This window comes from Schistocerca cancellata, chromosome 5 (genome assembly GCF_023864275.1).
Source record: "Schistocerca cancellata isolate TAMUIC-IGC-003103 chromosome 5, iqSchCanc2.1, whole genome shotgun sequence".
NCBI lineage: Eukaryota > Metazoa > Arthropoda > Insecta > Orthoptera > Acrididae > Schistocerca > Schistocerca cancellata.
The window spans coordinates 485,499,487-485,516,543 of NC_064630.1; the positions used below are offsets into that span (position 1 = coordinate 485,499,487).

Here is a 17,057-nt window from a genome sequence, read left to right on the forward strand (position 1 = left end):
ACTTTCCGCCGGACCTTTCTCCCAGCGCTGCTAGTTCTGCTTGTTAATCAGGACGGACAGCTTTCGTTGGAGGATAGAAAAGCAAGTAAGAGGAGCTGTCTGGCAGCGGTAGAAGCAGCTTCCCCGTACAATTTGCTGGTATAGCTGAGACGTTCCGTCATCTCATTCTCTGTGATGCGTGGCGTCGCGCGAAGATGTGTCCCCGGCCAAAAGCCATGTAGTCAGAGACATGCAGGACAAACCATGCGACGTATTACACCACTGAACCGCAATGAAACCTTTATCGGCGGGCCCGGATCGATCATCGTCACTTCTACACTTGGCGCGCCAGCCTTGATGGAACCCGTGAGACAGGATTTAAACTGTAACAACTTCAACACTAATAAAAAAATTCCGGTAGTAATTTAACTCCTGCGGATCTCGGCGGTTAGCGTGTCTGGTTGCGGTGCGGAGCACCCGGATTCGATTCTTGATGGTGCCAAAGCGTTTTCGTTGGTGGGAGGACTGGAACAGGACAACTGATGAACTGCTTGTAAAAGAATGGCTCCAAGGTGCGAGAAGCTGACAACAGTGATATGCCGTATCAAAGTGTAGGGACGGTCAAAAGGCTTCCGTCTTTAGGGCGATGCTGTAACATGCATATATGCAACGTAGCGTGACTCCGATGCAGGTATACGAGCACCGATATGGAGGCAAGGGTTAGTGTGACATTCGTGTCTTTCCAATGCGTCTACGGTAAATAAGGCATCATGAACAAGGCGACGTTATTACCAATGTGTATGAAGATGGTATCTGAAACTTCCTGGCAGATTAAAACTGTGTGCCGGACCGAGACTCGAACTCGGGGAGACGAGGTAGTTGGTAGAGCACTTGTCCGCGAAAGGCAAAGGTTCCGCTATCGAGTCTCGGTCCGGCACACAGTTTTCATCTGCCAGGAAGTTTCATATCACCGCACACTCCGCTGCAGAGTGAAAATCTCAGGAAGAGGATGTGCAGCAGGCAGTTCCGGACTTCTTCAGGCAACAAGACATAGTGTTTTACCAAACGGGTATCTTCATACTAGTGCGACGATGGAATGATTGGCTCGATGATCACGGCATTTTGCCTGATTGGCAAGCCGATTCTGGACTGTACGCCATTCGAATGGTAACTTCGTGATCGTCCCTTAAAACACCATACGTCAGAAGATGACACGGAGGCAGAACCTTACCGAGGAGAATCTATACTGTTCTGGACAACACACATTGCCATCAACTAGATCGTTGCTACATTGATAGAACTGTTTACAGCGACTAAACAACACAGCAGTTTAAAACCATGTAGGTCGAGAGTCAGGTTGAAATCGAAACACTTGCAGTTTCCACGACAGCAAAAGGTTTTTATTAGCTTCAATGTATGCTCACCAATCATCTCTCTTATCATCAAGCACCACCTCCAGATCGCCATTGGCTCGATGTTTTTATGTGAAACTTGTTCTGATAAATCTCGTGTGGCCACACTAAGACGCAACGCTCGCTTATGAATTCGGAAATGACCGATCACAATTTCATGCCCAGAAAGGGGAACGCACGAGCAATCTGTTTTAAGCTCCCAGTACTAGCAGAATATCGTTACTGGTCATTGAGGATCACTAACTCCCAATTCAGCGGGACTTGCCTAGAGCTGCGCGCCGACTCACAAATCTTGCTTCAGCCATCTTGCAGAAACTGCATAAAAATTCAGCCCTACCAGCCAATCAGACATGAGGAGCAGAATACAGACATTCGGACTGGAGATCCCTTACTCCCACTTATAACACCGCTTTTGTGCGTTCCGCTGCCAAAACTTCTTGTAATATCGTTAATGATGCTCCTTGAGTACCTGGAGGTAACGGAAACCCAAGGAGAAGCCGGCTACCTCTAAGCTAGCCTAATAGTTCCCGGCCACAACAGTCAGCATATACTGCGTCCTCCCCTTCAGCATAATTTATATGAATTAGAGATACCCAACGCACAAGCTACGGGCCTCAGAGAGAGAGAGCTTTCTAGCTGATTAGGCTCGGGGGAAACTCCGTACAACGCCAGCCCTTGCACAATTAACAGTTAAGATCACGTTCTCCAGCCGCAGCAGTCCGTCGGGACAGATAAAAAACGTAGTTAAATCCCTGGTTGGAAGGTCATAGTGCGGTGTCTCTGATGTTGTAGAAACGGCACAGTATTTCAACGAGACAGCTTGTTCACCATCTTCAGGCGTCACTGTGCAGTAGGCTGCACAGTTACGCTCCTTAGGTTACTTAGGTTTAAGTAGTTCTAAGTCTAGGGGACTGATGACCACAGATGTTAAGTCCCATAGTGCTCAGAGCCATTTGAACTACACACCCAGATGGATACACAACATTCTCTCATGCCAATAATGCTCCTATCAAACTCACTGATCTGACGGTAAGGTTCGTGTGTACGTCGGCGAGGGATCCTGTACTTCTGCTCGAGTCACACTGATCCATTACGTTCTGTTTATAGCGACAAACGAGAGCCAAAGAGACATTTTACCGGTAGGCGGTGTTGCGCCGCAATATCGATGTTGACCTTGAACCCGCGGGCTTACATGGTTCAAACGCTAATCTGCTGAACATAGTAATGTATATGTCCCGCGAGTATGAACGTCCTATCTCTAGTCGTTCAAGTGTTATGTTTCTTCTAAAAATGAGTGTCTGTAGATGTAGATTTTTCTGCCTGTTAAAACACTGTGCAGCTCCCACTACAGCATCCGATGCAACCTGAGAACCCTCCAAGCAATTAGTACGTCGGAAATCTTCAAACACCGAAATAAAATCCATGCTCCAATTAAAATCTGAATCGGATAACTCTGCTTCCGAGTTCTTGTCCCATCCCGCTCCAGAATGATTTGTTTGTTGCAAAACGCTGACTGCGAAAGGGTGAAACGTCAGTATTCTTGCAACTCGAGACCACTGCTTTACTCGATCCAGAGAGGTGAAACGAACGATACAGCTACTGGCTACCTATAGCAAACAAAGAGTGTGTGCGAGCGGCGGACCCACCTTGAAGATGAACTGCCCCATGTCGGAGATGCGGCCCGGCGTGGAGGCCCTCTTGAAGCAGTGCAGGTAGTCCCTGGTGAGGACGAAGTAGCGCTCCTTCCAGCGCGAGAACAGCCGGTCCCGCTGCTGCCACAGCACGCCTCGCTTCAGCGCCGGCGAGTCGTAGCCGGAGCCCGCGATCAGCGACTGGAAACACACCAACAAGCACACAGAGTTAGTCATCAGTCAAGAGGGCACATTGCTAAACGTACATGACACCTCGAATGAAAGCTCTCTAAGTGCCTGAGGTGCGAGGTGCAGGGATGGAGAAGAGTTTGTACCTCTTTAATTCAGACGAATTTTGCATGAGAATGAGACATGCACTCGACCCCCTCCTTATCTACCAGCTAATTAATTATGAGCACAATGGTAACGGAAGGAAATGACGATGGACCCTGCTAGTTGGTAAAATAAGGAGTGCACAATCACAATAATTTATTAGAAATTGTAATCTACTCAAAAAAAGAGAACTTTATTGTGGTGTGCGTACTGTAAGACCTTCGGTACACACACCATCAGATTATTGGACTTGACGGTCTAACGAAGTAGGCGAGTGTCAGCAATATGTCTCGTGGTCTTATCGTGGCGTGTTTATCTTCTGCTGTAAGGTCAGACGATAGAAATGCCACTTGCACTCTTAGAGTAGCAGATTGACGGTGAGCCACTTTAAACAGAACTTGATTAAATTTCACACACATTTATGAAAATAATAAAAACAGATATTACGTAACTTGATTCTGGATGCTGTTTACAATTGACAATCTGAAGTTCCTTTGGTGTTGGTACGTTAATCTTATTCTCACATATCACTGATACTTGACAAAGTGTCTATTCATTTACCTTCATGGCTATGTACAGGAATATGGTAATCTTATTAGGTGCAGACTAATGCAGACTGACTAATCGGAGGTCTGTACACTCGTTATAATACCTCGCGCGTTCTGGTATCACTGCGCGAGTGTGATCCGCGAGGATAAAAGGTTCTACGTTACCAGCAATCTCATTGGCTGCGTTACATATTAATACGCGGATCGGCGGAAGCAGAATTTGGTCCGTCTCTAAGACAGCGCCATCTCGTAGTGCGGAGACGGACGAGCGCTGCGCCTGCACTCTATTGGGAAAGTTGTGTACGCGCTGACTACGCGGAACTATGTACACAACATTTATCATAATAAACAATAGGAACTGGGATTCTGCCTATATCTACGAAATGATATGCGGATTAAATATTACAATGAGATTTAAAATATACATCAGGACATAAATGCACATGATTGTCTACACACACAGTAAGTTAAAGGATAGGGTATACCAAATATTATGAGAATAAGAGTTGACTCGAGAACAAGGGGCTCCTACTCTGTGATGCAATAGATTCACGATAATGACTGGAGGTCCTAATGAATCAAATATTAATCTCCCGACTATATAGCAGTATCGCAATTGGCAGTGAGAGCTGAAATGGAATCACATGGAGAAACAAGCAAGGTGGCCTTGTAGCAAAGCGAGCGCGCGTGCTGCTGAGGGATTCAGTATGAAATTGATAAGGTCCTACAACGCTGGAGCCGCAAAATACTGAACTAGTACTGAAATCAGCTGCACGTCGTCGGTAGGCAGCGTCCTGATGATTAGGCGCCGACTTCTGCCGTGCAGCAACTCTGTGTCAGCCCCTGGCCACGAAGGCTGGCAGAGAATTCTAAGTTCTTCCGAAAAAGAGCGACCAAGTCGAAAGACCGTCCGACTCCGACTAAGATCAGATCCCGAATCTCCCTCTGCGATGCGATGCAAGCAGCGAAGCCAGCATTGCTCTACTCACTACTCTCCTCGAAAACTGCGCATCAGCATTCAGTTATGATTCCAAAATTCCCCCACACTGTCTCAGAACATCATTCGCGCCAATAGCGACCGTTCCCTCCAGTCTCGAGCAGGGCTTTAAGACGTCAACAAGCCTCAGTTTAAGTTGACCAATCATGCCTCTGCTATTCAGCTGAGGGCACTGAACTTGCCGTTTGACCGGCTAAGAAAACAACCTGCCTAGACCACCGGCCATCCGGTGCCAGACAGTCGCACTCAGCATGGCACAGTCCACAAGTTTTCTCCAAATCAAGAGGAACCTAAGGACATCACACACATCCATGCCCGAGGCAGGATTTGAACCTGCGACCGTAGCGGTCTCGCGGTTCCAGACTGCAGCGCCTAGAACCGCACGGCCACTTCGGCCGGCCAAGAAAGAAAAACAACATGTTTAGGAATCAAGTGAAAAGTATTTTTAAGCTCTCAGTACAAATACTCTCATTACAATAACCTTTTTTAGTCTGTTACTACCGTGCAATGACATAGAACATTAATAAAATTGGTGAAAATGAGAGGAGACATGCAAAAGAGGGCATGGAACCTCTCAGAGGTTTGCCGGCCATTGTCACCGTGCGGTTCTAGGCGCTTCAGTCTGGAACCGCGTGACCGCTACGGTCGCAGGTTCGAATCCTGCATCGGGCATGGATGTGTGTGATGTCCTTAGGTTAGTTAGGTTTAAGTAGTTCTAAGTTCTAGGGGACTGAAGACCTCAGAAGTTAAGTCCCATAGTGCTCAGAGCCATTTGAACCAAGATCCAGGAAAAGGTGGCTCGAAGATACGGAAGAGGACCTCAGAGCAAATGGGAATCAGGAATTGGCGAAAGAGAGAAAAGGACTGAGAAGAACGGAGGCACGTAAAAAAGGAGACCAAGATTCTACTCGGACTGTAGCGCCGACCATAAGCAAATATCTGCCGAAACCCAAGAGAACCTAGTTTAGCTCACGATGTGTCACCTTGTCTTTTCAGATAGCCGCGGGACTCATGTGAGGCTTCATTATTGTCTAAGTCAGTTTGTCAGCCAAAAGTAATGGAGGGATGATACTTGTTCCAGTATCACGTAGTCACGGACGTGAAGGATAGAGAGTGGTGTGGTGTGTCGTGTCGTCCTCTTGCGAGTTTCGTTAGAAGCACTGAGGGGAGGGGAGGTTGCAACTGAGCCACTGTATCTCGCAGCCCCCACCCCCCTCCCCTCGACAGTGGAGAGCTCTCGGCAAGTGTGGCAGCGCGCGTTCTCGCTGCAAGGGCACTCCCCAGACAGCTGACTACGCGCTTCTTCTACTCACGCGGGGCGAGACGCCAGGGCTCCGACAGTCAGCAGCTTCCGTACGAGTAGCGAGGGGGAGATATCGCTGGTGCGACAGGGGCGCAGGAAGCACCCGCTGCATGCTAGACTCGCTGCTCAACACACTTGGAAAAGTTGAGGCCCGGTACAAGTGGCATCTTTTACTTATGGCTGGGGATGTTCGCAGGCGCCTCAATAACCGTACTCCCATTGTGGCTACACAACTTCACTGCTGACCATTAAAACTGCAACAATGTAAAGGCGGCATGCGGCAGACTGGAACGCAGTGTGCTAAATGATTCGATATGTAAATGATTAGCAATCCGCTACCGTCGCACGAAGTAGGCAGCCGCTAGGCCATCTACCAGGTGGTTATAATGAAACTTTTCCTATTTAACACGTTATAACACGGAAACTAATTACCGTACGAGTACCAAATTCGGTAGCATTAATGTCCAGGACACGGGGAGGAGAAACACTGCAGAATCAATTCAACTGAAACACTTTAAATGTGCTGCTATGGTACATCATACCGTTACATACCGGAACCATTACTGCTACAAAAGGGGCTCAATAGGGCACCCATAGTAGCCAGAAGAGTCTAAAAGCGCAGGATTGCTTTCTGCACAGCAGAACGAAGCATGTCCGTAGGTATGCTGGCTACCTCTCTTGATATGCTGCGCTTCAGATCAGCACTTGTGTGAATGTTCCTCTGGTAAACCCTGTCCTTCACGTAGCCCCACAACCAGAAATCACAGGGAGTGAGATCAACTGATCGTGCTGCCCAAGCATTTGGAAACGATCGGCTGATAATTCGATCGTTTCCAAATGTGTTTCGGAGAAGCAAGTGAACATCACGAGTGATGTTGAGTTCAATGCGTCTCTCTCCTGCAGGGTTTGACACGCTGGTGAAGCATATCACAGTAACGACGGCCAGTCGCACTGCACGTCTTTGGTCCTTGAGTACCAACATGTCCCAAAAAGAATGGACCAATGATGAACGTAGAACGTAGCCGAGAAGCCACACCATACGATGACATGTTCACCATACAGAGGAACTCCATACACAGTGACTGGAGGTGAAGGTCGCCCCCCTCGGCAGTTCTGTGTGTCCACCTTACCGTCAGACAAAAATGAGCTTCGTCTGACCATAGGATGGTCCAGGCCCAACCCTAGTCAACTTCAATCCTTGCGAGAAAGTGGAGAGCGAAGTCAACACGTCGCTGTGCGTCCTGTGGTGCAGGCTGCTGTACGATATGGGTCTTGAACGGATACCATTTGAGAATGGTTCGAAGTACCTTCCGTACAGTGGACCACGGGATGCTCAACTGTCGCGACACAGCACGCGCACTGCCTGACAATTGGGAATTGCGCGCAGCGTTGTCTGTCGTAGCAAAAGAAACAATCTATGGTGTAACCGGTCGTCGGCCTCTTCCCGGAATTACGCCCAGTTCTCCAGTTGGTTCGAACTTCTTCATTGTGCTCCGTGCCGGCCGCGCTGGTCTCGCGGTTCTAGGCGCTCAGTCCGGAACCGCGCGACTGCTACGGTCGCAGGTTCGAATCCTGCCTCGGGAATGGATGTGTGTGATGTCCTTAGGTTAGTTAGGTTTAAGTATTTCTAAGTTCTAGGGGACTGATGACCACAGATGTTAAGTCCCATAGTGCTCAGAGCCATTTGAACCATTGTGCTCCGTGGAGAAATAGGACCCTTCCGTTATCCTTTCAGCCGGCGATATTCTCGGAGTGCAGTTGCAGCATTTCTGTTGTTTTGATATAGAGCTTCACCAGTAATTCCATGCTCCTTTTGTCCAGGCTCCTGTTGACATGTCAACGAGTGCACTGCCACTGCTCTGACGCGTGAGACTATGAATCACGATGACTGATCACGGCACCTGGTGGCCACTGTTGTAACTGAACGGTGGCAGCGTGACGTGTGGAAATCGTGCACCTCATGCTCTGGACATTAATGCTACCAAGTTAGGTACTCGTAAGGTAACTAGTTTCTGGGTTACAACGTGTTAATTACGGAAAGTTTAATTACAACCACCCACTATATTCTGTACAAAAGCAGAGAAACAGCGGATTTCTAATTTGGAAACCACGTTTCAATGACGATTACTTGCGCGAAGATCGTATTACGCCTCGTGGAAAAAGTTGTCGGAATTCTACAGCAGCAGGACTATGACCTATCGAGATGCGGTTTATCGTTCCGCTACAGTCGCTGCTTTTCGTTTGTCAGGATCCCACGACTATCAAACGAATATGGAATCGACGACGAAGGGCCGTCTCGGCGCCAAGCTGACTGTCTGTGGCGCCCACGACGGCAAACTTATTGTTCGCATGGGTGCAGGATCGTTTATCCACGTCAGCAAGTGGGCTCGTTTGCAACAAGAAAAATGCCTACGACGTGTGCAACACCTCGTCTCCAAGGCGACCGTTGTTGCGGCTTGCCGCTGAAAATATCTGGTCGTGGGTTATCGGAAGAAGCCGCCACTCGCCAGCCACTACGATTGATGAGCTACAGCACAGTCGTCGCAGCATGGAATGACGTACCCGTAATCAGTCATCCATGATCAGATGGATTCGACGCCCTGCCGCTGCCAGAGTTGGTAGCTCTTTGTGCTAAATTTCGCACCCCAGTACACACCTAAATCATCCAAACCTGTGTTAATGTGTTCTTCCTACTATACTGTATACGCACAGCAAGTAAAATTTCGTTACTATCTTTCCTGAGGTTGCAACTGTAATTTGTACTCAAATCTTTCTACAAGGACCTCCTGAAAAGTAATGCCTCCGAATTTTTGTGTGTGAAAACCCTTAAAACTTTTTAAATAAAACAAACGTTGTCAACATTCTACATCCTTATTATTCATGCCTACGTATTTGCATCGAATTGTAGCGTGTAACACGGCAGTGTGAAAATCGACGATGTCGGTGCGCAAGTAATAGCGTGATGTAATAGAATATCGAATTCGAAGAGTCCGTCCGCATGTGGAGCATCGTCTCCTTCAGCATGTCAATGCGAAACCACGCAAAGGCGCTGCAACGTCCCTAGCAGTCCGACGTCTTGTGTTCACCGTCATCGATCATCTTCCAAACAGTTCCGTCTTGGCTCCATCCGATTTTCACCTGTTACAAAAAAAAAAAAAAAAAAAAAAAAAATCGAGGACTTCACTTTGATAGAGATGAAGCAACGCAAGAAGTGACGTTGTCGTTGCATTCTGCAGTGACGGTATCAACAAACTGGTATCTCGTTGCGATAAATGTGTTCGTCGCTAGGGTGACTATGCTGAGAAATAAATATGTAGACATGAAGCATAAAGATGCCGAATTTTACTAGCGTTTGTTTTACATAAAAAGCTTTAAGAGTTCTTAAATAAAAATTGTAAAGCATTATTTTTCAGCGTGCCCTCGTACAATGAAAATATTCAATACAACCACTTTACTATTGACATAGACTGCTTCATATCACCGTGTTTGTCTCTGTTGCGATTTCATCCGTAGAAACAGATAGATAATGTACAGCATATCTATCCCGCTGACTGTTGTTAGAACATTCAACACAGAATTCCAGTTGTACGCCTAGTTCTGAATCTGCCCCACGTATTCTTTCGAGAACTGTCTTCTTTCTCCCTATGACGACAGCATGCAGAATCACAGGAGCATTGTCAGATACGCAGTATCAATATCATTTAGTACCGAAGTTTTTACTCTTTCAAATATATAAGCGAATCGTGGATTTGAGAAAACTGGAGAAGAAGAGAATCGAAGCGTTTCGGATGTAGAATTACACAAAGATGCTGAAAACTAAGGTGTCTCCGCATAATCTACCAGAAGAGGAATATGTGGAAAACAAAGACTAGAAAAAGGGATAGAATGTATTAAACTATCGGGGAATAACCTCCACGCTACTAGAGAGAGCTGCAGAGGGCAAAATCTGCAGCAGAAGACCGAGACTGGAATGCATCCAATGATTAACCGAGGACGTTGGACGTAAGTGCTACTCCGAGATGAAGAGGTTGGTACAAGAGAAGAAATCATGGCACACCGCATCAAACCAACGGAAGACTGATGAGAATTCAGGAGAGCGATTCAGAAATGATACAAATGTTTACTGAAATGGCTGACGTTAGCGAATATTTTATATCAGCAACCAGTTTTATAAACCTAGAATATTTCAAATAGAGGCATGTTACGATTGCATCTTTCTGAGAACCAAAGGTGATATTCACGTGATCCACTCTCGCAGAACAAAAGTAGATAAAAGACTATAGATGTGATCACCGATGAAATATGCTGTACTTCGATAAACAGTCATACGCACATGTTATGCATAGCTTATCACTGCACTGCAAGCGTCTACTAACAATAGACTTGGTTGATTCACTTCTGACCAAAAGATTTCCGCTGTGCTGTTAACCCAAAACTGAACTCATCGCTCCTTAACAATGGAGGAGGTCAAGTTAATCACCTTTTGTTTTAATGTTTGCGACGAAGAAAACAGTTATCTCTCATTGCAAAAGCGAATAAAATATCAAATTACCGATGCAAGATAACATGGAGGCTATCTGCTGCAGACGCAGCGTAGGTTTTGAATAGAGTGACAGATAATGAATGCAGACGGCAGTCACTGTCTCCGTTGACACAAGTGCTTTCCTCGTCACGTGGTAACTTACATAACCACAGAAAAGCAGGTCGTCTCTGACAGTCGATAAACGAGGCAGCTACACCTGTCGAAACATTTAGCGGCAGTAATCAACTCTCCACATACCAGGACGATAGAGTACACGGCACGGCCAGCCGCTGTGGCCGAGCGGTTCTGGGCGCTTGAGTCCGCAACCGCGCTGCTGCTACGGTCGCAGGTTCGAATCCTGCCTCGGGCATGGATGTGTGTGATGTCCTTAGGTTAGTTAGGTTTAAGTAATTCTAAGTCTAGGGGACTGATTACCTCAGATGTTAAGTCCCATAGTGCTCAGAGCCATTTGAACTACACGTCACGAAAACCGAGCTTGGCGCACTGTGTAAACGCCTCGCTCTCGAGAATAAGATTCAGAATGACTACGCCGTAGTGGGTATAAAGTTAGACTTTGCGTATCTTCAACTTCTCTTAGAATTTTGTCTCTGTTTTACAGCTTGCGTAACTGCGTGGAACGTAATTAACTTACAGCAATCCCTGCATTCGTAGTCTGCTGTTTATAGCGCGAATATGACACATGATTCGTCTGAGCTATGTGTCACTCCCGACGTGCAGCTTAATCCAGTGGTCATATCTCCTCGGATATTGCCACAGGTTCATTATTCTCTGCATGGACGACAAGGAGCTCGAATTTAGAAAATGTCAAGCTGCGCTTGGTTTTGCAAAATCTCACGAAAACATGAAAGAAGCTCACCAACTCTGAGCTATTTTTGGTGTAAGTGAATAACTACCTGTAACTGCAGATATAATACACATTGTCCTTCTGCATGTTTGCTGTACAAGCACTTTAGGACCGCAATAGGAAAAAAGGCTCTCGATTCTGCAGCAAAATCTGTCCCAAATTTCTCTGAGGGACTCTTGGAAGAGCTCTTGTGACATTGTTTACAGCGATCCGCCCGTTGGATGAAGCCTTTTAAATCCGGTCACCTCTTTCGTCCTTCACCTGCTCCGTTCCCCAGTGTCGCTATTTCCACATACTCTGTGGGAAAACATATGGAAGCGTGTTGGAAACGCAGGTTCGAATGCAAGTCATTCCATATTCATTACCTTGCTGGTCCTCCATATCTAAACGGTTTGCACTGATATTATTTGATGTCAATGGATCTTCATTAATTTCAATGCTTTTGATTCATTTCAAGCACATCCCATGCGGCAGGGTAAGACATGGCCCTCGATCAACTCCGTTTCGAACATAATTTGCGGAACAATCTCTGATAGCAGTTTCCGGAAATCATACATGGGGAACATCAATAACGGCGAAAGTTTTGAGTTAGGCTTGGAGACATGCTCTGATACCCTAATAGTTAAGGCGACTACTTGCGAAAAGCAATGAATTCGGGCGGAAGGCAGATCTGGCAGAACTGTTCAAATGTCACGACATACTCCTTCGTACAAAATTATTGAGACTTTCTTGGTCACTTGTTGGTGTATTGCCTCTTGGCTTCTAACTCGTGCTCCCCGGCCGACGTTTATAGTTCCATTAGCAATGGAGCAGAAACTCTGACAACGCTAGCCACTAATATTGGTGAAACTTCAGAAAAATCTTTAAACAAACGTTAGCCGAAGATCGCGACCAAAAGCACACAGGCAGTACGTCATATTCCTTCGTTCAACTACTCGATTCTGATTCAGGCCCTACACTTTATAAAACAGTAACAAAGTATATCGACTATGACGTTGCCTAGAACAGCCATACCGAATTCCCAATTTGACTCCCATGACCATTTAAGAAATGAGACATGGTGTCACATTTTATTTCAAAATAACAACTACCTTGTTACCGAACGATTTCGTCGCACTTCGTATTGCAGACTACAAAACGACAGCATAAATTAACGAATTATGACAGGCGAGCATAACATGATGACGCTGCTGCGTATCGAGGAGTCGGGTGTCTGCAAGTGAGAGAAAGCCGTCGCCAGCAGGTTCCGCGTCTCCTCGGCCGTCCGCGAACACCTCCCTGCTTTCTACCCCAAACGGGTGACGCAGAGACAGGCTTTTCAAGGGGGGACGTGCCAATCAGCTGGTTCTGAAAGCTGTCCGGCGCTTGCCCTTGGTCGACGATGTCCGATGGTATCGTCTACACTTTCAGACCACCCCACAGCGGAACGGCTCTATATTGACATTCAGATACCGTCGTCTGGAAGATTTCTGCTACGAGACATACTCATATAGGTTATCGCCAGCAAAAAACATATCATTATCTGACGAAATTCCGCGATTAAACTTCAATGGATTTATATATTAAAATCTGATATAGCAAACAGCTTACTCGAGGGACATTTAAAGATTACGATACCATGTTAGAACTGAGGATGGAACTATATATTCTAATGCAAATGTGTTCAGAGCCAGAAATTCTTAAATCCCACCAGTTCCAAGGAAAAGTAAAAACATGTCCGCTTAGCGAACCCACTAAAAGTCATTTGGTTGTCAATAGCGGAGGATTGAAAATACCTGTCAGTTACACGGTACGTAGCAATGCATTATTGCCACATAAACAGAACTCTTCTGTTAAAAAATGCATTTAGCTATTGCCTTCGAAAAACATCAGTGTTTTAGTGTACATATTAAGCTACCGGCAGGAGATAAATAGCTGAACAACTGAAGAAGCACCAGCATTTTTCCCAGTAATGGCCTTCCTCCCAATTTACTACGATTTATTTCGCTGGCGTGTGCACAAATAATATTAAGCTGCATAGTGATGTCCATTACTAATGTAGGGTACGGATTAATTTCCTAAGAGTTGTTTTTTTCTTAACGTATACCTTGATTCGTTCCACGACCCTGAAGTTTCTCCTTCCTGATGAGACCTACACAACATGATAAATGAATGAATACACTTGCTTTGAAACTTCCTGGCAGAGTAAGACTGTGTACCGGACCGGGACTCAAACCCGGGACCTTTCCCTTTCGCGGTCAAGTGTTCTACCAACACAGCGACCAAAGCACGACTCATGACCCGTCTTCGATACTTAAGTCGCGCTAGTGTGTCCTCTCCTACCTTCCAAACTGTCATGAACATCTCCCACCTTCCAAACTGTCATGAACATCTCCTACCTTCCAAACTGTCATGAACATCTCCCACCTTCCAAACTGTCATGAACATCTCCTACCTTCAAAACTGTCATGAATGGCCCAGTCGGTAGAGCACTTGCTCACGAGACACAAATGTCCCGGATCAACCTGCCAAGACGTTTCATATAAGGGCACACTTTGTTGCAGAGTGAAAAATTCATTCTGGACTGTGCTTTGTAATTCCACTAATATAGTTTATTATCATCCTGCTTGAAACGACACGAAAACGCACATGAATTTACTTTAAGTGACAACACATTCACCGCGAGAATTTAAGAGGAAGACAAAAGCAGTAAACAGTAACATCATAAAAACTACAGACTGAATGCTTCAAATGGTTCTGAGCACTATGGGACTTAACTTCTGAGGTCATCAGTCCCCTAGAACTATGAACTACTTAAACCTAACTAACCTACGGACATCACACACATCCATGCCCCAGGCAGGATTCGAACCTACGACCGTAGCAGTCGCGCGGTTCCAGACTGTAGCGCCTAGAACCGCTCGGCCACCCCAGCCGGCACTACAGACTGAGATGGAGATGAAGCACAGTTGTGAACCATGGCGAGAGGATTAATGCGAGCAAGTGGTAACTGCACATAATGAAGCAATTTGAACAGAGACGTAATTATTCAAAAAGGACTGCGAACACAGTACCAACATTAAATCTTTAATCGGTGTGTAGTAGAACCAGACGAATCTAACGTGGATACCGCGGGAAACTGGGGGTTTCAAACACTGTTACGGGTTACACGAACACGCACTGAAGAGATCTAAAATCTCACAATGATAAATCACGAAACAGCATCATATAATTCCATTTTACTTCAGGTAATCAATACCAATATGACACTGATAAATCAGGCGAAAAAATAACATCGATAATTTTTAAAGTGGAATCCAAAGTTCGTTTGACCTTACAACTACGACGTGTTTTCGAAAATTCAGCCGAGGTTTCTATCCATTATTCAATACGATATTTGGACACATTCGTCTAGTTCATGTTCTACGAACTTTGTTCTGACGCAGCGGGTGCGCATACTGACACGGAGAAGATAAATTTGTCAGTCATCGAAATATCGTGCAGAAAAATGGATTCAACAACTCGGCTGAACACGGAAAAAAACACAAATGATCAGTCACGCTGAGAAAACCTGAGAGATCATAACAGTCTACATTCTTTTTGCAACTGAGAAATGGGCGCGGAAAAGATAAGAAACGGTAGAAATCTTAACTCACCATAGGGAGCGAAAAAGATATTGTACGAAGTACAAAAATACACCCCAGGAAAGTATACAGGTTTTTTTTTTTTTTGTTCGTTATTGATCGTTGTGTTTGGTCGTTGCGGACGTCGCAAGACATCCTGTTCTAGTTCGGTGCTTGATCCTTCCACTCAGTTTTTTATTGCAGAGGCCAACCGGCTCTCTGACCGAACACGCTGAGCTACCGTGCCGGCTAAACTTGAACCAAGGACCTCTCAGATACTGCAGTGCAACAAACTTCTCTGTCGAACGTCAGCTGTGGCGTTACGTCAAAGAACTGAAACAGCACGATATTCTTCGATTTATCGACGCACGAAACTACTAACGCTTTTCGCAGTAGACAGTAGATACAGATAGAACATTCATGATCTCATGTCTGCCGTGTCAAGGTTTGAAACCAGCTTCCAAGTCACGTGAGGTAGGGTAAAAACCTGAGTTTTGTACGGTTTTTCGAAACTCCTTGTATTAATTCCCTTGTTGTCTTTTTACTTGTGGCCAAGTGAAAGGGTAACGATAATTTGAACATTGTGTTTTACAAGCGGCAGAATTACAGTTCTTCACTGAATTCCTTTGTTTGTTACATTGCGAGTTCACCGCTTTCACATGAATAAAAGACAAAATATCAGCTTGGCAGGAAGCACTTAGTTTTCTGACGATTCCTCAACAATAAGTGTGAAATGTTTAATTATGCTTTTATAGGAAATGACAGCTGTTTCTCTCCACAGTATGTTTCTCTCCACAGTAGTATCCAGTTTTTGTATGAAATAACCCCGTGTGTGTTTCACGACTTTTCCTAGAGACAGTACAAATACCTAAACACTATCAAGACAAGAAGCATAATATATTCGAAAACGTTGATTATAGAGATAAATCTGGTATTGAGTTAGATATTAACATTTTGCTGTCTCAAAATCTTCGTCATTCATCGAGATTTTCATGTGAGGACCAACGTACTTTCACAAGACTGATATACAGGGTGTCCCAGGAGGAATTGTCAATGCTCAGGGTATAACAGGAATGAACATTCGAAGAAAAGAGGTCTCCTAAAAATGGGCTCTATAATGCATATCTTAAAAGCTACAAGAACTTCGCTACTATGACACATATCTTTTCTGCCGAACAACTGCTCATAGTATTTAAGCCATGCGTTTTAGAGCCCATTGCTGCCACATAATTTTTTCTTGTTTTGGTAAATATCACCTCTTTTTAAAATATGGGAAGCAAAGAATTTGCAATAGAAAAATTTGTTTCACATTATCGAAGATGAACAAGTGCTCAAATCTCTTAAGGCATGCATTTTACAGCGCATTTCTACTAGACAGTTCTGCTTCGAATGGTCATTCCTGTCATATCCCTGAGTACTGACCATTCCTCCTCGACACCCTGTATAATAAACCTTATTATTCAATTCGTATTCTTTAGACAAAAATAAATACTCTCAAATAGAAGATCATACGCATCTGCTACGTAGTAATATCACTCCTGAACTTCAACTTCTAATATCACTGACTTAATAAGGAGAAATATGCTCGCAATTTTTTAATGTTGTGTTTACACAATAGTCATGCCCGTGAAACGAAATATTACTTCCTTTCACATGTCATTCAGTGCAGCCGAAAGCTGCCTGAGATTTCACTATTGTAACAAAGAAATTTTTACTGAAAATACTACGAATAAGATAAATTTAACTGTATGTCACAAGTCGTCTGGAAACGGATGCCACTGTTAGTCAGCTGGTCGAGATGTTGATTGCAATATAGACTAAGGAGTCATATGAGTCTATTTCATCTATGGCCTAAGATATCAGCA

General features: G+C 45.1%; 1 protein-coding gene across 1 annotated transcript in view; it reads right to left on the reverse strand.

Annotated features, from left to right (window-relative positions):
- LOC126187613 (uncharacterized) overlaps positions 1-17,057 on the reverse strand; it is a 200,434-nt gene that overhangs the window by 52,209 nt on the left and 131,168 nt on the right. Inside the window, exon 2 of the mRNA XM_049928805.1 lies at positions 3,038-3,223. Coding sequence (XP_049784762.1) covers positions 3,038-3,223 — 186 coding nt within the window. The remainder of the gene's footprint in view (positions 1-3,037; positions 3,224-17,057) is intronic.